This window comes from Anser brachyrhynchus (assembly GCF_964034855.1).
Source record: "Anser brachyrhynchus genome assembly, chromosome: W".
Classification (NCBI taxonomy): domain Eukaryota; kingdom Metazoa; phylum Chordata; class Aves; order Anseriformes; family Anatidae; genus Anser; species Anser brachyrhynchus.
In genome coordinates this window covers 18612352-18632956 of record NC_137704.1, presented here as the reverse complement: position 1 = coordinate 18632956, position 20605 = coordinate 18612352, and the positions used below count along the sequence as shown (strand labels likewise).

Sequence of the window (20605 nt, the reverse complement as noted above, 5' to 3'; positions counted from 1 at the left end):
ATCGGTACCTAGGCCCCTGAAGATTACCCTTGCTGCCGTGAAGAAAGTGAACCCCGCTGCTTGAGGCAACCAAGTAGGCGGGCAAGGCAGAGGGGTGCAACAGTGGGGAGAGTTATTTGGTACCCACCCCTATTTGAGATGATGGAGTCCGGCCGAATAAACCGCCCTAGTACCCACCATAACTCGAAGCCGCCTCCCCAGAATTATAAAAGGACGTTGCCCTTCTGGTGTATGTTGGCGCTACCTCTCCTATTGACTATCCCCTGTCCGGCTGGGGCCGACCAGGGATATTCGCACCAGCCCTTTAAGTGGAGTTTAATTAGGTGGGAGGACCAAGTTATCATTAACCAAGTAACTACGGCGGGTGCACCAAGTTTTCTCACATCCCTTTGTCAACTGGCACCCACAAGCCCGTGTCTGAACCAAATAGGTTTCTACCTCTGCCCCAGCTCGAACCCAGGAAGGGGCCCTGTGGAAATTGATGCAAGTAAGCTACCAGCCGTTAAATGCTACCAACCCTCACCTGACTGAGCGGTGCTGGCTCTGTTATGGGGTAAGGCCGCCCTTTTACAAAGCTGTGGGGGTCAATGAGAAGGCCCGACGGGTAAATGGATCCAATCCCTCACAATGTACGTGGGGGAAAGAGGGTCAGGGCATAACGCTGACCCAAGTGACTGGGAAGGGGAGATGCGTGGGACAAGTCCCACCCGATAAAATGCACTTGTGTGAAAATCAAACTAACATCGGAAATATAAAGAAACCAGCGGAATGGTTATTGCCAGCGAAGGATGCTAGGTGGGTATGCTCAAAGATGGGAGTTACCCCTTGTTTATCCCTGGACTTGTTCAATGGGTCTGTAGAATTCTGTGTTCAAGTAATAATCATCCCAAAGATGCTCTACCACCCAGAGAATTTTATGTATGACAATCAGATCAATCAAGAACATCATTTGACGAAACGGGAACCAATTTCCACACTGACAGTGGCTACCCTAATGGTTTTGGGGGGGGGGGGGGGTGCAGGGGTAGGCACAGGAGTTGCTTCGCTAATCAAACAGGGAAGAGAGTTCACCTCTCTACAAACAGCTGTGGATGAAGATTTAGCCAGAACTGAGAAATCTATCAGTGCTTTAGAAAAATCTATAAGATCATTATCCGAAGGGGTATTACAGAATCGCAGAAGACTAGATTTATTGTACAACAAGGGGGATTGTGCACCATTCTCAGGGAGGAATGCTGTGTATATGCTGATCATACTGGAATTGTGAGGGATACCATGACCAAACTTAGAGAAGGATTGGAAAGGAGAAAAAGAGAGCGGGAGGCCCAGCAAAGCTGGTACGAGTCCTGGTATAATCACTCGCCGTGGCTCACCACTCTGTTGTCAACAATAGTTGGCCCGCTGATTTTATTAACCCTAGCACTGACGTTCGGGCCTTGTATCCTTAAAGTCATAGCTATTGTTAAAGGTAGATTGGAGGCTGCTCACCTGATGCTTATGAGGACAAAGTACGAATCGATAAATGATAGACCCATACTAGAGGAAACATTAATCCTGAGTCAATTAGAACTAAACAGATTTAATGAACAAAATGATACAGAGAAAAAGGGGGGATTGTAATGGGTAAAGCCTTGTTTGTTCATTAAATGTTGCTGATAGGGGGGTTTCAACAGTTGACTGCTTATACCCCCAATATCCTGTTGAAGGAAAAAAACAAGTATGGGAACTTCCTGTTAAGTTAACAATTGCAATAGAAACCAGCTCCAAATAAGGGCAAAACGGCATTCCTCCTTGCATGGGAACACAGATACCGCAGCAAAGTCACGACCCCAAAGCAGAGGAAGACGACGATCTTCATCCCCACGACCACCAGAGGACTGATGAAGACCCCCTAGCAACAGGCCTCACAGTCGTAGAAGACACCAGGAGGTGCTACTAAACCCGGAACTACTAGGCTATAAATCGAGACTCTGGCGGGCTTAGGTGCGCGCCGTTGGCGGAGCAGGAGACTCCCCGGCCGCCCAGCGCTGTTTTACTTATCGCTGCTTGCTGAATTGCTCAAATAAATAGAAATTCGATCTACCTTACCCACGATGTGTCGGGAATGATTTCTACCAAAACTAATTTATAACACCATCAGGGAGTATCCATTTTCCCTCAGACTTCGTGGCTCCTGATTCCTTAAAAAAATCTCTCTTAAAACTTTTTAGTTCTTTCTTAGTTTTCAACAATTCCCTCAATCCTCTCTGGATTTATTCTCCTTTTTCCCTCAGACATTAGATGCCTTAAATACCTGACTTCTCTTTCTACATATTGTAATTTACTTTTCAATACTCCTAAGCCCTGCTTTCCCAGAAAGTTGAATAGCTTGTTAGTAGCTTCCTTCACAACTGTTTTCTCCTGTCCTGACAATAAACGATCATCCACATTTTGTAACAGTAATTCCTCCTTGGGAGGTTGGAATTGGTCCAAAATCTGTTCTAGAACTTTGCCCAAATAAATTGGTGGCCCTGTAAACCCCTGAGGTAAAACCGTCCATATGTATTGTTGCTTCCGCTCCCATTTCAGGGTCTTTCCAGTCAGAGGTGAATATAATCTTTGCTCTCAGGGCCTGAGAGCACTCCATTAATAATACCGTTATTCCAGCCTAACAATTTACTATTTGAATGCCCAATTTCATCATCAAATCCCTTCCCAACAAGTTAGTCCCTGCCTCGGGTACATACAATAATTGCCCAGTGATCATTCTATCCCTAGTCTCAGCTTGGTGTCCCCAAAAAGTAGCACTGTTATCCCAGTCCCTTCTACCCCCATCACATTTAGGGTTTCGTTAGTTAATTTAATCCCTGATACTTCACAGGCCAGTAATGACCTAGCTGCCCCAGTGTATTGGGTTCACATGGCAAGGTTCTGGTAGCAGGGGGGCTGCAGTGGTAGCCCCTGTGAGAAGAATCCAGCAGCTGCCCCGTGTTAGATAAGGGCAGTTTCAGCTGGCTCCAAAGGGGCCCACCACTGCCCAGAGCCAAGCCATGATCAATGCAGTTTGTGCGTCTGTGAGAGCACATCCAAGAAAAGGAAAAAAAAAAAACTGCTGCACAACAGCAGCAGGGAGAGTGAGGAGTGAGAAACCTCCCTGCAGACATCAAAGTCAGCGCAGAAGGAGGGGGAGGAGGCGCTCCAGGCACCGGAGCCGAAGCCCCCCCTGCGGCCTGTGGAGAGGCCCCTGGTGGAGCAGGCTGCCCCCCCCACCCCTCTCCTCCCCTGTACTTGGGAAACTGACCAAACACCACAGCAAATATACCAAAACTTCTAGACTGTTACTTATATAATGCCTACATCCTCTTTCCCTGCTCATTCAACTTTCCTAACTCATTCAAAAAACAGCTCTGTCAAACATTACATACCACACCTTTAACACCTTCAATAACTCTTTCAACACTTCTTTTTATATTTCTCCAGCCCGTACTTTCACCAAAGGCTCCGTGAGGGGCCAACTTAATTCCATCCTTCTCTCTTCCTTCTTCCACTCCGGATATTCCTATTTGAAGTGGCCAGCCTGGCCACACTTAAAACGTCTTCTCAAAGCCTGTTCCTGATAGGATTCAGGCTGCAACACAGGTAGCTTTCCTCGCCTGCCATTCCTTCATCTCTCTTCCTCTCCTTTCCATCCTGGCCCTGACTACCTGCTACACTGTCAATACCATTACTTTCGCTCTCTGCTTTTCCTTCTCATCTCCCCTCCTGACACACACGTTCAGGGCCTCCCGCAGGAGGGCCCCCCAGTGACTGTTCACTACATCCCCCCGCCTTCTGGAACATTTTCTGTGTATCTTGCCAGGCTTTAATCACAAAATGAACTTTCAAGAGCCCTTGGGATACTGGGTCCTCAGGATTCATCCCTGAGTACTTTCTCATTCTGACCCCAAGTCTCTCATATGATTTCTGTGTTGCACACTGTTATTATTACAACCGGGGTCGGCAAGTGGGTATTTCTGCCCTGCCGGTATTACCCCTGGTCCTGGAGGATGAGCTCTTTCCCATTTTTGTATAGCAGCTCTCCTCCTGATCATTCTCATTTCTTTCCCTGTAAACAATATACTTAATATAGACATCATTTCCCACCCCCAAGAGAATAAGTTAAGTCCTAGGAACTGGTCTAATTGTTCAGCTAGCCTGATGGGGTCCTCAATTAAAGACTTCATCTCCTTCTTAAAACTCCTAATCTCTCTGCTGGTAAGGAGGGGGGGGAGCTCACCTAAGAGGATACACAGTTAGTGTTAGTACTGTTAGTATCAGGGAAGGCAAAATTCTCAGTATCTCTTCTACTTTGTTCTAATTCTTGCCAGAGCCTAGAGTACACTCCTTCTCTAGGGACAGTGTTAATTGCAGTCCCTGTCTCCCTTCCTGGAGCGACTGCTGCTGCCACCGGTGCAATATTAGGATTATAGGGAGCATAACTTGGCTCCTTCTCCGAAAAAGGAATCAATCTTATTGTTTACATATAAATTTAAAGCCTGAATTTTCATCAGACCCATATTTTGGCCAAAATACTGCTGTTTCCTTAATTGGTTCTTTTGTCCAGACTGATACACAATATTTAACCATTTTCTTCTTTTATCATTTCCTCTAGTTCTGGGATTATTTTTCCAATTTCTTATCATTCTTCAGGAAGAACTGTCGGTAGGCACCCCCCCAGGGATATCTCCCTGTCCCCTGGAACCCATATTTTCCCATTTTTCCTAGCCCTTGTCAGTGTGCTGCTACAGAAATTTCCCTCCTGCAGGGTACCACACACTAACATTCCGATTCTGGAAAATGGAGGTGTACTGCCAAGCACTTTACCGTGCAAGGGCTTACTGTACACCAGATTTCCCGAGACTCTTTCTTTCTCTCTCTTATCTCACGCTTCGTCCTTCTCCGGCCGCGCCCCTCGGGGAGCTACGGAACCACAGATCAGGACTCCATACTCGCTTCGTACAAAAGTACATCTCAATCGCATATCACACAGAGTCTCACCCGACCCCCAAGGCAATACTTAATATTTCTTACCTTGGTCTGTGCACAGAGTTACTGGATCAATTCTTAAACCCGGGGTGCCTACCTTCTTCCCTTCCCCACTACTTCAGGGATCCTACCTCTTTAATCAGTCTCGGGCCCTCTGTCAGCTCTCCGCAGAACCGCCACCGTCGATGCACAGGACCTCTGAAATCAGCGGGGCATGCCTTCCTGCTGCTGCGGCGGTGGGGCTCCCCGGTAGGTGACTGGATCCTGGACGAGCCCCCAAATTGTAAGAAACAGTCAGTAGCCAATAACTTAGGCTCAGGTGAAGATCTCAGTGAAGTAGTAATTTATTCGCGATTGCAATGGCGGGCATCCCACAAGCAGGAGCGCACCTACTAGTCACATAGTACAGTTTATATACTTTATTTCTCGATGACCGGGACCCTCCCGTTTCCCCACTGAGTGGGTAATCCAGCTTCACAATCTATCCGATGCTTCACAGACAATGCCTGGCCTTCAGTTGCCGGCCTGTTAAATTTCAAATTTCTTTTGACTTTTTTACTCTTTGAAGTGGTAATGTTTCTTCACTTATCTGACTCAACTTGACACCATGATTTTCACCTAATTGCTCTAAGGAGTCTGGTTGTCTGCGTTTTACAAGGTCGCCTGCTAAGTTTTCCTATCACTGCAAGTATATCTCAATACCACATTCCTTACCTTTAAACAATGTAACTCTGCAAAAACAACATTTTTATTCCCACACCGGTAGAAGAGAGTCATTGACATACTGGAAAGAGCCCAATGTAGGGCCACCAAGATGATGAAGGGACTGGAGCACCTCTCTTATGAGGAGAGGCTGAGAGAGTTGGGACTGTTCAGCCTGGAGAAAAGGAGGCTTGGGGGGAAAATCTCAGCAATATTTATAAATACCTGAAGTGGGGATGCAAAGAGGACAGAGCCAGGTTCTTTTCATTGGTGCCTGATGACAGGAGAAGAGGCAGTGGACACAAACTGGAGCACAAGAGGTTCCGTCTGAACTTTAGGAAGCACTTCTTTACTGTGCAGGTGATATAGCACTGGAACAGGTTGCCCAGAGAGGTTGTGAAGTCGCCCTTCTTAGAGATGTTCAAAAGCTGCCTGGATGTGGTCCTGGGTAACCACCTCTGGGTGCCCCTGCTTGAGCAGGAGGTTGGACCAGATGACCTCCAGAGGGTCCCTTCTAGCAGCAACCATTCTGTGATTATGTGCATAATACAAGAATGACGTAGTATGTGGACATGTGTTTGTTTGCTTTGGTTTCCTGTCCTCTTTTTCCTTCTCAACACTTTAGCGCTGTCTTTCAGGATATATGTGTTGGAAGGTAAGCTAAAATAATGTTTTGCCAAGAGTTATTGTTCATAGCATAGCTTGCATTTCAGGAAGGACTTAAAATTCTCTTAAAGCTATTTACCACAACTCACACTTGTGCTTTTTTTTTATTTATTCGAATTGTATGCATCTTTCCAAAGGTGTCAATTACTTAGATATTTTTTCCATTTATACAAGAATGTTCCTGTTAAAGGGATAAACATTGCAGATGTACACTTCCAATAAGAGTGTCTGTCTAACTGAAAAATCACCAGTAGGTCAGCAGTCCTAGTTTAAACATGCATGATGCTATAATACAGTTTAGTCATAGATCACAGACCCTTTCTGTGATCTTGAGATGCATGTTTATGTAGTACATTCTTTGGCGTTTAGTAGGAATGCTAAGATGGACTTATGTGTATCACTTTTCTCCAAGCAAAAAAAGTATATATATATGTTAAGGTAACTTATTATAGGAATGTTTATTACTTGGATGATGTTTTCTCAGAACTAAACATTCAAAATTAAAGTTGCAGTTAAAAGAAATTCTTAAATATTAATGTATGGAAATACACAAGTAGAATCGTAAATCTGTTGCTTAGTGATAGGGCAACAGTGTAAAAAACATGCAAGATATTTTAGTGTTAATGGCCACAGACTAATTTCAGCTCCTTTTTAGACTAAATTTTTGTGCCTTATTTATATGCCTTCCTCATTTTCCTCATTACTTCATTACTTCATTGTTATTTGTCTTGAAATTTTGGAGATAGTTTTTTTTGTTTTTATTTTTGTTGTTATCTCTATTGTGCCCCCCCCATGCCACCTCCCTCTTCTTTCTCTGCCTCAGCCCCCAATAGAGATAGAGGAGTGACTGTTGTCTGTCACAGAATAAACTGTAGATTTTTTTTTATTTGAATTCTTTATTTAAAAAATCAATTACAATTAAAAAAAAACTTTTAAACGAAAACCCACCACGTCTGTGGTTCAAAACGTGTTTTAAATTTAGGAAGGAGAAAACAAATATGTTTTAAAAGTGTTTTAAAAGTATGGTCTTTGCTTTAGCATAAAATGAAACCTCATCTGTATATTTTATATAAAATTACACGGCATCTGTATATGGGCATGTTCTGTCAGCTTTCTGTATGTTTCTGAATGTTAGGAGTTAGTAGTTTGACAAAAATTTTGTAACTAGTATTCTATGCTCTGGTTAGAGTGTCTGCAGCACGTGAACCAGCGTGCAGTGAGCACTCAGGGAACTTCTAGCAGAAAACCTCTGTACAGGAAATGTCCAGGGGACGACTTACAAATGCATCTCTGTGATTTGTACCTGCGTACAGTAGTTCCCTTGTCACATACCTCTTTGCAAGAGTATCTTGCACCACCTCTGCATGAGGTGATTGTTAGCTATACTTGCTCAAAAAACAGGAGATAAGTTTTCTGTGTTCTTCTGTTTTGTTGTAAAGTTCCCGAATCTTTTAATCATTGGCACAATCAGTACTGTACGCACTAGTCTGGGGTGTGAATATATATCCTGTTATAAGATGTTTCTATTTACTAACAGGTTTTGACTTGGGAAGTTTAAAGAACTTAAGAGGAAGGAAGTCCTCTTGAAATTTCAAAACTTCAGGGAGTGCTTTTCCATATCATAGTGTAAAACAGACATCTTACATATAATCAATCTTTTAAATGTTATAGACATTAACATCTTAAATAGTTATAGACATTAACATCATCTACCCACAAAGTTGCTAATCTCTTTGTATATAATCATTCCTGAAATGAGAGACTTTTTTGATTAAAAAGGAAATGCGTGTAAACTAATGTTGCTGTGTTCTTTTTAATAGGGATGATGATGTCATCGCAGTTTAATATTTCTCAGAATTCCATGCGTGGTAGTCCTGCATCTTCCAATTATCAACAAACCACTATCTCACATAGCCCTTCCAGGTAATGCTATGTTTAAATGGGGGTAGAGAGTGGGCAGTGAACTTCACATGCTTCCTACAGTGACAGTCAATTCTTGCTGCAAGTATGTGAGTCGAAGTAAGATCAGTGTTAAGATAAATCCTGCATTTGTCTGACAGCAGGGTGAGTTTCTGCACCTGGAAAAAAAACAAATATAGTGCTTATTCACTTTTTGCCAGTGAATTAATCTTTGTACTATAAGGACTAGTCATGATTCCCGACTCTCTCCCTTCCATGATTTTGGCAGATTTTCTTTCCTGCGTAAAGAATCTCCCTGCCTCCTCCCACCCCTCCAGTTGTACTCTCTCTGTTGCAGAGGCTGACAGTGGTGGCAGGAGGATAGGAGAGAAGAGGCGTTCTGGCATGTATAGCAGTGCCAGCCTGACAGGAGGATGAGACAGAAGGCTTGTTAAAGCATGGAGTACTGTTTTAACAGTAGACAAAAAGACCATCTATAGGAGGATAGGCCTAGTAGTTTGGCCAGCAGCTTCCTCTTCAACTTTCTAGTTCTTTTTCAAACTTTGAATGTTAGCAAATAGGGCGTACCTATTATCTAGGTCTTTATTGATATAATAAAGTACTCTGGATTAGAGGAAAGATATCTGCATGCAGTTTCAACCCAGTTACTGGGCTGTAATAGATTTAATCTGCAGCTATTAGACATCATTATTAAAATAAACTGTTATTTCACATTTCACTTCAAGTTAATGTAATTGTTTGGGCAAATAGAAAGCTTTATCATAGAATCATTCAGGTTGGAAAAGACTTCTAAGATCATCTAGTCCAACCTTTTTTATAACTGTAAAAAAAACAACTACACTGTCAAGAGTGATTTTATATATATATATTTATTCACTTTTATATCTAAAAGTGATTTTGAAGAAGGTTTTATGAATTATGAATGTTACAATGTGCTATGTCTTCTTGAAATCCTTGTTTTAAATATTTTGCTGTTTCTTTCTGCGGAAGCTTACCGTCACAAAGTTGCTATCCAGAACCGAGGGTTGTGAAAGCATGTATTTGTTTTATTTTTATTTTGAAAGAATGTAAGTTATAATGTACATGTATTATTGTCACAAGCCTGATTTGTATGGCATCCTATCTTTAGGATCAGTCCAAGGTAAAGCCAGTGAAAGAATAAGCTGTATTCAGTGGACTTTGGGTCAGGTCCTACCTAACTGCCCATCACATTCCTATATTTTGGTAGTATAGTTGCGCAAGATAAAGTTCTTTGAAATCTTACTGGAAAAATCATATTTAGAGTAGATGGCTCCTTGTTGATCATAGCAAGCTTATTTTTATTTGATAATTAAACTTTATCTGTCATTTTCATTCAAGCTTCTAATAAGCTAGAACTGACTTCTGAAAATTACATATTTTAGTAAATATTTGTAACTTGTGTTGTTGTGTCCTTTCACTAAGTGGGGATCTTATGAACGCTTTCTATTCTCTTCTTTAGTTTTACTAATACAGTTCCTAACCTGTGGCTCTTAAGTAGTAATTGAAGTTGGGAAGGCATTGATAGCTTTAAATACTGCTTTTGAAGAGGTTTCTTGATTGCTTTGGAATTTCATGTCTTTCCCAGAAGTTATAATGTTCTAGAGGTATAGTATTTCAAAAGGAATAATAAAATTGTCTAAATTTGCTTTTACAACTTCTAAAAACTTTTAAAATTTTATTTTTAGCCGGTTTGTGCCACCACAGACAAGCTCCAGTAACAGATTTTTGGCACAACAGAACAGTCCAGTGCCTAGTCCATATGCACCTCAAAGCCCTGCAGGGTACATGCCATATTCACATCCTCCGAGTTACACACCACATCCTCAGTTGCAGCAAGGTAAGTCTGTGATGTTTGTTATGTTCTCTTATCTCATGTCAGCTTTGCCTTCATGTGCATGTTTCATGGCTCTTGATTTCTTCGAAGTCACATGCTTTTTTTTTTTTTGTATTTTTAGCTTTGTTTACCTAACTGTACAGAGTAATAATATATTAAACAAACAAACAAAGTAAAACATCTTCATTTGACATTGCTCCCCTATGTACACCTATTTTACATAATTATCATGTATATATGACAATAGAAAAATCAAAACAAACCAAAACACTTTTATTTGATAGTTATGGCCATCATTTATCTCTACTAGCAAAAACATCATTTTTGCCAGTGTAACTAAGTTTTGCTGCCATCTTATTTAGCCTTACCAAACCTTTGTAGTGTAGACTAGACTAATGCTAAGTTGGCTAGAATTAGACTCAAGTTATGCAGTAACTAGCAAAGATGACCTTCAGCATGAATGGATTTCTTTCTTTTTCCCTTTTCTAAATACAATCTTAAACAATGTGAACACTGTTAAAGTATCTAGGCATTTTTTGTTGGTAAGTAGAATTCTCATTGGATTCTTCTAAATAATCTGTTTTAAAGTTTAGTAGTGTGCTTGGAATATGTATATAGCTGTTCTGTATGCAATGTTGCATGTCTCATGAATGCCTTGAAAGCTTCATATACTGACGGGAGTGAATAAAAATTATGTAAAAGAAAATAGTTTTCTATAATCTGTAAGAAAATGATACTGAAAGTAATTAGGATAGATGCGGAGATAGCTTGGCTAGCTTGTATGTGAAATTTGGATTTTTGAATCCTCTTGAAAATTATATCTTAGATACCTGATTTTATTCAAAGCATTTGTAGCAGAAGGATTCAATCAAGAAAAAAGGATTTTTGTTCAGATTCCAGACCTCTTGTATCTAACTCACTATTATCCACTATTATGATGCTTTCTGTGGAACCTTTAAGAGTTAATGAGTGTATGTATATATCAGTATAATTATTTACATTTTTTATATTTCAGCTTCAGTGTCCAGTCCCATTGTCACAGCTGGGATGAGGAATCTCCATGAAAATAAAATTTCAAGTCAATTGTCTGGAAATTCAGCTAATCATCATGCTGATAATTCTAGACATAGCTCAAATGAAGACTACCTACAGATGGTGCACAGACTAAGTAGTGATGTATGTAACCTATATCAATTTATTATGATAAGTCAAATATGTGTTTAGCTGCCTCAAAAGTCAGATACTTTACTATGTTGTTGATATATAAAACCACTGAAAATATAATTAAGTTTCAGACATACTGTGCAACTTGAACTTGTGAGATTTTATGTTTTCTAGAAGATCTCTCTCCTTTGGAACAGTTTATAACATTCTGTTGAAATTATGAAAAGTAAAAAATCTTATTCATAAGTTTATTTTAAAGAAATGATAGTGTCGCTATACTTATTTCCTCAATATATTGATGCAGACAATACTGGATTCTAAATAGGTGTATAGTTAGTTTGTCTAGTTGCAGATCCCTGCAATTCTTGATTAGACCTGACATATTTGAATAACGTATTGGGTAGTATTATGGTGTTCATATAGACATTTTTTCTTACTGGTTTGTATGTGCTTTATGGGCTGTTTTTTTTGTTGTTGTTGTTTTGTTTTTTTAAAGAAATTTTCCCTTAGTGGCAGAAATGCTTCTTCCAAAATTTTTGTTTGTTTGTTTGTTTTTTCTTTTTTTTTTCTTTTTTTTTTTTTCCAACCCCCCTGCCATGGGCAGGGACACCTCCCACTAGACCTGGTTGCTCAAAGCCCCATCCAACCTGTCTGTAAACACCTCCAGGGTTGGAGCATCCACAACTTCTCTGGGCAACCTGTTCCAATGCCTCACCACCCTCACAGTAAAGAATGTCTTCCTAATGTCTAATCTAAAGCAACCCTTTTCTAGTTTAAAGCCATTCCTCCTTCTCCTATCACTATATTCCCTGACAAAGAGTCCCTCCCCAGCTTTCCTGTAGGCCCCCTTTAGGTTCTGAAAGGCCACAATTAGGTCTCCCCGGAGCCTTCTCTTCTACAGACTGAACAACCCCAGCTCCCTCAGCCTTTCTTCATAGAAGAGGTGCTCCGGCCCTCTGATCATCTTCGTGGCCCTCCTCTGGACTCATTCTAATATGCCCACATCCTTTTTGTGCTGGGGGCAACAAAGCTGAATGCAGCACTCCAGGTGGGGTATCACAAGAGCAGAGTAGAGGGGGACAGTCACCTCCCTTGACCTGCTGACCATACTTCTTTTGACACAGCCCAGGATATGGTTGGCTTTCTGGGCTGCAAGCGCACATTGCTGGCTTATGTTGAGCTTCTCATCAACTAGCATCCCCAGGTCCTTCTCCTCAGGGCTGCTCTCAATGCATTCTCCACCCAGCCTGTATTTGTGCTTGGGATTGCTCTGGCCCAGGTGCAGGGCCTTGCACTTGGCCTTGCTGAACTTCATGAGGTTCACACAGGCCCACCCCTCAAGCCTGTCCACGTCCCTCTGGATGGCATCCCTTCCCGCCAGCGTGTCAACCACACCACACAGCTTGGTGTCATCAGCAAACTTGCTGAGGGTGCACTCAGTCTCACTGGCCATGTCAGTAACAAAGATGTTAATCAGCGACGGTCCCAGTACCGACCCCTGAGGAACGCCACTTGTCACTGGTCTCCACCTGTGGACATTGAGCCATGGATCCCAACTCTTTGAGTGCAACCATCCAGCCAATTCCTTACCCACCAAGCGGTCCATACGTCAAATCCATGTCTCTCCAATTTAGAGACAAGGATATCGTTGGGAACAGGGTCAAATGCTTTGCACAAATCCAGGTAGATGATGTCAGTTGCTCTTCCCCTATCCACCAATGCTGTAACCCAATTGTAGAAGGCCACCAGATTTGTCAGGCACAATCTGCCCTTAGTGAAGCCATGTTGGCTGTCACCAATCACCTCCTTATTTTCCATCTGCCTTAGCATAGTTTCCAGGAGGATCTGCTCCATGATCTTGCCAGGCACAGAGGTGAGACGGACTGGCCTGTAGTTCCCCGGGTCTTCCTTTTTTTCCCTTTTTAAAAATGGGGGTTATGTTTCCCCTCCTCCAGTCAGTGGGAACTTCACCAGACTGCCATGACTTCTCAAATATGATGGATAGTGGCTTAGCAACTTCATTTGCCAGTTCCCTCAGGACCCGCAGATACATCTCATTAGGTCCCATGGACTTGTGCACCTTCAGGTTCCTTAGACGGTCTCGAACATGATCTTCTCCTACAGTGGGCAGTTCATCATTCTCCCAATCCCTGCCTTTGCCTTTTAGGCTTAGGCTGCGTGGCTAGATTTTCATCTTAGTGAGAATCTCATCCTGTGGATGAAGCTTCATGGTAGTTATTCTTTATAAGCTTGACACAATCTCTTAACAACTCTTAAGGGGAGAGCACTTAAATTTCAGTTGGCGTTTTTTGACTAGCTCTTTGAACAGTCTGGTCATAATGATGCCTACAACAGTAGGCATAACAGTAGTTACAAAACCTCATCAAAAGCTTGTGGCAAATAGGCCTTTTTTCCCCTTTAAGTGTTTATTTCAGTTTACAAAATCTGTGGGTAACCTTTGTTTCTAAATTAGCTTGTGGAAGCAAAAGAAGTGTTGCATTGAACAAGTGTGTTATTAACACCAGGCTCTCTAAATCCCTTACCAGTGTTAATACTGTAGAACTCCAAGAGTGTCATTAGTTTTGCTTTTTTGTTTTATTTTAAATTATAGAATTATGCTGATTAAAATTATTAGCTATGAAGTAGTATCTTAAACAAAAGTTTTGTGATGAAGAAATCTGTCATAATACATAATCATCAGATGTGTTTTCTCAGTTTTTGTTTCAGCAATGCAAATTCTTTAAATCAGAAAGCTGTTCTTGACATTAAATATATATAAATATACCCCATCTATATTAAAGGTACACTGTCAAGAGAATCTTGGTTTTGTTAAGCCAAGGTTTTTGGAAAAGTTTAATATTAGGATAATTTATTTCAGTGTTTACATTTCACAATATTTAAAAATGTTCAACACTAATTTTGTTATTCAAGCAGTGCAGCCGCATCCTAGTTCTCGAGAACTTAGAAATTAAACTCATTCAGAACTGACAGGCTATGAAAATGTGAAACATACATTCATTGTTCAGTTTAATTGGAGAAGCACTCAATTTAAAAAGCAGTAAGCCTCTCAGCAGCTGCCACCTGCTGAGAAGTACACAAGGTTTGGGATGTATTCAGGGTGGTGGTTCCTGAAGGGGGGTTTTGGGCCTCGACACCCTCAGGCGGAGGGAGGGACTGACTGGCAAGCAGCAGGTCTCACAGGAGGGGCAGGTGAGAGTTGGGCAGCGCCAGTTGCACCTGCTGTGCCAGTTCAAACCACATGAAGCACATACCAGCAGTTGCCATGTGCTGAGAGCAGTGCAAAACTTGCGAGGTACCTGGTAGGTATCTGAGGAGGTTTCTTCACTGGTCCACTGGTCATAATCCCTCCCCGGGGAGCTCAAACAGTGGTGACCACTCAACAGAAAGCTATGTCCTCTGTGGTATTTACACCCACTGGGGCCAATGCAGCTACCCAGACAGAACTCCCAAGGGAGCGTGCAGCCATCCAAGTCTCCAGCTGCAGGATGTGCCTAAGGTTTCTACTGGTGTCTGAGGCAGTAGCAAGAATACCTGTGAGAGGCGTGCCCAGGCAGAACTGCTGAGCTTGGTGGCTGGGCTCCAGGAGATTGACTGGTAGATTCATACTCTGCCCTCAGTGGAACAGAAATGTCAATTAGGCATAACAGATGGCAAGGGGGATCCTGTACTCTCTCTCCACCAGGCAGGAGGCATTGACTTGAGGGATAGAGGTGAATGGAAACAAGTCTCTGCTCAGGGCAGTGGGAGAAGCTCCTACTTGTCTACTTTGCCTTCCCTTCCCTTGCCCTTAACACAATAAATTATGAGGTTCTGGAATTGGAAGGACAAGGACATGATGAAGTGGATGATGATCCATCTATGCAAGAGAAGTCACTGAGGTCAGGTCATCTTATCCCCTGCATCATGACCACCTCCGTAAAGAAAATATGGTGGGTTATTGCTGTAGGTGACTACCTTCTGAGGGGACCAGAGGACCTGATCTGCCAACTAGACCCACCTTTTAGGGAAGTTTGCTGACTCCGTGGGGCTCACGTTAAGGATGTTACCAGGAAACTTCCTAGCCTGGTGTGGCCATCAGATTATTATCTGCTCTTGCTTTTCCATCTGGGTAGCGACAAAGTCACAATGAGAACTCAGGGGCAATCAAAAGAGACTTCAGGGTCGTGGAAGATTGGTGAAGGAACGTAGGTAGTATTCTCATCTATCCTTCCAGTTGTAAGGAACGATATTGAAAGAAACAGGTGGACCCAGCTTATTGATACCTGGCTCCAAGGCTGATGTCACCAGTAGAATTTTGGGCCTATGCAATACCAGGCATGCTGGAGCCTGACGGGATTCACTTTCTCAAAGGGGGAGAAATATTTTTGTTCACAAGTTAGTGGGGCTGATTTGAAAGAGCTTTAAACTAGGTTTGAAGGGTGAAAAGAGGTAAAATCAAGCTTACTAGCAATAAGCTATGGGATGGCATGACAGTATTTGTGGGACAATGTGCTGTCTTAGTCCCAGAGCTAAGACATCATTAGCATAAGTGAGACTTAGTTGGAAGAGTCCTATGACTGGAGTGCTGTGATGGATGGTTATTCATGATAAGTGATGATGGTTATTCATGATATTGTGATGATGGTTATTTATGATATTCATCTCCATGAAGATGGCTCTTCAGGAGAGGTGGGCAGGGCAGGTGAGGCAGAAGGGTAGTGCTGTATGTAAAGGAGGGGTTGGACTGTACAGTGCTTGCAGTTGGGGATGATGTGGTTGAGAGCCTCTGGGTAAACATGTAGGAGAAAAGCTAATAAAGCAGATGATGATGTGTGTCTGCTATAGATCACCCAGCCAGGATGATGATACTGAACGTAGCATTCTATAAGGAATTAAGGGAAATCTCTAGATCAGTTGCCCTTGTCCTTATGGGCGACTTCAACTTCCTAGATGTTAACTGGGACTGTCGTACAGCAGACACAAACAGGTCCAGTGAATTCCTGAAGCACACTGAAGATAATTTTTTGATACAGGTACTAAGGGAGTCAACTAGGAAAGGTGCCCTCCTAGATATGTGGTTTGTAAACAGAGGTGGTCTTGTGGATGAAGTGGTGATTGGTGGCTATCATGGCCACAGCAATCATGAAATAGTTGAGTTTAAAATCTTTGGTGATATGAGAAAAACTGTCAGCAAAGCTACTACCCTTGATTTTGGGAAAGCGGACTTTAGGCTGTTCAAGGAACTGGTTAGTAAGGTCCTCTGGAAATCTGCTTTTGAAAGCATTGTGGTCCATCAACGCTGATCACTTTTTACAAGCCATTTCTTAAGAGTGCAGGAGCAGTCAATTCCAATGTGTTGGAAGTCAAGCAAATGGGGCAGAAAGCCAGCTTGGCTAAACAGATATCTCCTTCAGGAACTTAGGTGAAAAAAGAAAGTGTATGGATTTTGGAAGCAAGGTCAGGCTACACAGGAGGAATATAGAGATTCTGTTCACTGTTGTAGGGAGAAAACATGTACAGCCAAAGCTCAATTGGAGCTGAAGCTGGCTTTTTAAAGTATGCTAACAGCAAAAGGAAGACCAGAGATAACATTGGTCCATTGGTTGGTCACCTCACAAATAGGGTTGAAGATAAAGCAGAGACATTTCATATATTCTTTGCCTCTGTCTTTAGCACCAATGACAGGTCGTGGGACAAGATCTGATGACAAGGTTACCCACCTAGTGGACAAAGGGAAAGCAGTGGATGTGGGGTGTTTTTTTTAAATTTATTTTAGCAAAGCTTTCAATACTGTTTCTCACAGTATCCTTCTGGATAAAGCATCTAGCATACAACTAGACATTATATACAGTACAATGAGTGAACAATTGGCAGAAGGGTTGGACTCTGAGAGTTGTAGTAAATGGGGTAACATCAGGCTGGTGGCCAGTCAGTAAGTGGTGTTCCCCAGGGCTCAATTTTAGGGCCAGTTCTATTCAATGTTTTTATCAATAACCTGGACACGGGAGTTGAGTGCACACTAAGTAAGTTTGTGGATGATACTAAATTGGGAGAAGTCATCCATTCCCTTGAGCATATAGAGGCCTTGCAGAGAGATCTTGATAGATTAGAGCACTGGGCAATTGCCAACCATATGAAATTTAACAAGAGCAAATGCTGGATTCTGCACTTGGGACAATGTAATTCTGGGTGTACATACGTACGTACTGGGGGACTAGTGGCTGGAGTGCAGCCCTGCAAAAAGGGATCTGGTGGTTTTGGTTGATGGTAAGCTCGATAGGAGTCAACAATGTGCCCTGATGTCCAAAAGGGCCAACCATTTCCCTGGGGTGCTGCATTAAGCACAGTATAACTAACCAGTTAAAAGAAGTGATTGTCCCACTATGCTCAGCACTGGTGTGGCCTCACCTCAAGTACTGTGTGCAGTTTTGGGCTCCACAATATAATGATGATATAAAACTATTAGAATGCCTCCAAAGGAGGGCAACAAAGATGATGAAAGGACTAGAGAGTGTGACATATGAGGAGTGGCTGAGGATACTTGGTTTGTTCAGCTTAGAGAGAGATTGAGGGGTGACCTCACTGTTGTCTACAACTTCCTCAAGAGGGGGAGCAAAGAGGGAGGTGCTGATCTCTTCTCTCTGGTGACTGGTGATAGGATGCAAGGGGATGGCTTAATAAAGCTAGGGGAAGTTCAGACTGGATATTAAGAAAAAGCTCTTTACTGAGAGAGTGATCAGGCAATGGAACAGGCTCCCCAGGGTCATGGCCCCAAACATTTTGGTGTTCAAGAAGCATTTGGACAATGCTCTTAGATATATGGTTTAACTCTTAGGTTGGCTTGTGTGGAATCGGGAGTTGGACAAGTGCAGGGTCCTGCACCTAGGGAGGAATAACTCTAAGTACCAGTACAGGCTGGGGGGTGACCTGCTGGAGAGCAGCTCTGCAGAGAGAGACCTGGGAGTCCTGGTGGACAGCAGGCTGACCATGAGTCAACAATGTGCCCTAGTGGCCAAGAAGACCAATGGTATCCTGGGGTGCATTCGGAAGAGTGTTGCCAGCAGGCCAAGGGTGTTGATCTTCCCCCTCTACTCAGCCGTGGTGAGGCCACACCTAGAGTATTGAGTCCAGTTCTGGGGTCCCCAGTACAAGAGGGACATGGAACTACTGGAGCGAGTTCAGAGGGTATACGGAGATGATTAGAGGACTGGAGCACCTGTCGCACGAGGACAGGCTGAGAGAACTGGGCCTGTTTAGCCTGGAAAAGGGAAGACTGAGGGGAGATCTCATTAATGTGTACAAATATCTGAGGGGAGGGTGTCGAGAGGATGGAGCCAGTCTCTTTTCAGTTGTGCCCAGCGACAGGACGAGAGGGAACGGGCACTGGAACAGGTTGTCCAGAGAGGTTGTGGAGTCTCTTTCTCTGGAGGTATTTAAAACCCGCTTGGACGCTATCCTGCATAACATGCTCTAGGTGATTCTGCTCAGCAGGGGGGTTGGAGTAGATGATCTTCAGAGGTTCCTTCCAACCCCGCCCATTCTGTGATTCTGTGATCCCTTCCAACTCAGCATATTCTGTGACTCTAGTAAATGATATAAACTTGCACTTTAGTGCATTTCCTTACTGGAGCATGTTACATATATTTTATTTGTAATTATACTTTGTAAAGCTGATTTTAGTTGCTATCATGCAGAAAACAGTTTGAAGTATTCAGATGAATGAAAATTTATGTATAGATAATAAGTTTAATCATGATGTTTTCGCCTTTTCAGACGCAGCATGACCTTTTGTGCAGATACAGCTATGAATGTGGATTATTAAATCCTAAAACTTAAAAGCTTTAATTATTCTTTAGTCTTAGTACTAGGAATTTATCACATAAAAAATTGTGAGTAGTTACAGGATATTGTGTATTTGCCATTAGTGATATATACAAAATCAGTAAATATACCTTTGAAGCTTACTGCACATACACTCAGTTTAAGGACCATTCGTTGGGAAAATTCAGAGCTTTCCTCAAATATAAGTTTGTGCTTATGTTTCACCACTTGATGAAGGTCTGAACTAGGAAAAAGTAAATGAGCACTTCTGACAAGTTATCAGCTACAATAAGAATGGCATGTGTACATGGAAGTTTATCTACCTAGCTAGTCTGTTTTGTTAATCTAATGAAAGACATCTTTGCCTATGTCCTTGGCAATTATGTGTAGAGGACCTCTCCTGTCTCAATGAAACATAGATGCTAGAAAAGTTGCTAACCTAGTAAGTCGTAAGTAAACTAGCAATTCATACAGCAGGAAATTAATTCATTTTGGCTTGCAGTGACACACATGTAAGTTTAAGGTGTAGTTCTTTTTATTGCATTGAATCTGAATATTAGATTTCTTCGTGCATGAGGCTTTCTTCACATGAGGAAACAGCTCTTTTTGCAAGCACTGTTGCAAAAATAAGTGTAATAGCACAGCATGAGTTTTAGATTCACTTTGCTGTGGGAGCAAAAAAATTCAATGGAAGTGTTCTAAGTTGCCCATGGATGGTGAAACCTGGTTTCTTATGGATTCATATTCTTTGCCCTGTAAGCACCTTCAGTCCATAAATTTCAAACTCTTTCCTTTGCTCTAAGCAGTGTGAATGAACTATGTCTTTGCAAGATGTAACATGTATGGTGGCTAGTCTGCTACTAGGCATGTGAAAAATGGCTGTTTGGTCATTGCCAAAGGGAGTGTGTAGTTGCCCCATCTCTGCAGGCTTCTATCTTCTTCAAATGCCAATTTAGCTTTCTGACTTTACTGCCTGCTGCTGATTTTTTTTTCATAGAAACATGTAGAAACTTAATTACAGTTAATTACAGTTGAGCCTTATAATATTAATTGAGTTGAAACTAGTCATAAGGATAAAAGTATTTAGGGACAAACAGACAATTCAGGGTAAAAAAAAAAAGGGGGGGGGCCAGGGAATAATATAAAGGAGTTATATAAAAGAACTGTGTATGTACAGATATCTCAATATGAGCCACATTAGAATATTAGCTAATGAAATAACCAAGAATCAGAATTTTATTAGGAAAATGATTAATCTTAAAATTTTTTGAGACTTCACTTGTATGACTTTATTCTTTAAAAAAATAGACTTTTTGCATTTTTTTTAATAATTTATGTAAATTGTCTCTTCATAGATATAAGGGTCGTTAATTTGTTCTTTCCCAAAACATTCCCATAGATATTGTTTAAAAAACAATGCTAGCAATAAGAAATACTGTTTTATAAAAAATTAAATCTAGTAAGGTCCTTGAC

At 41.9% G+C, this 20605-nt stretch overlaps 1 protein-coding gene across 2 annotated transcripts in view; it reads left to right on the top strand.

Annotated features, from left to right (window-relative positions):
* The first annotated feature begins 7738 nt into the window (after nt 1–7738).
* Nucleotides 7739–20605, top strand: part of LOC308184709 (nipped-B-like protein) — a 107577-nt gene continuing 94710 nt past the window's right edge. Inside the window, exons 1-3 of one of the 2 annotated variants that reach the window (XM_080572040.1) lie at nt 7739–8295; nt 9999–10150; nt 11163–11323. In XM_080572040.1, coding sequence (XP_080428166.1) covers nt 8195–8295; nt 9999–10150; nt 11163–11323 — 414 coding nt within the window. In that variant the 5' untranslated portion in view covers nt 7739–8194. The remainder of the gene's footprint in view (nt 8296–9998; nt 10151–11162; nt 11324–20605) is intronic. The other variant, XM_080572039.1, reaches the window with a different exon arrangement.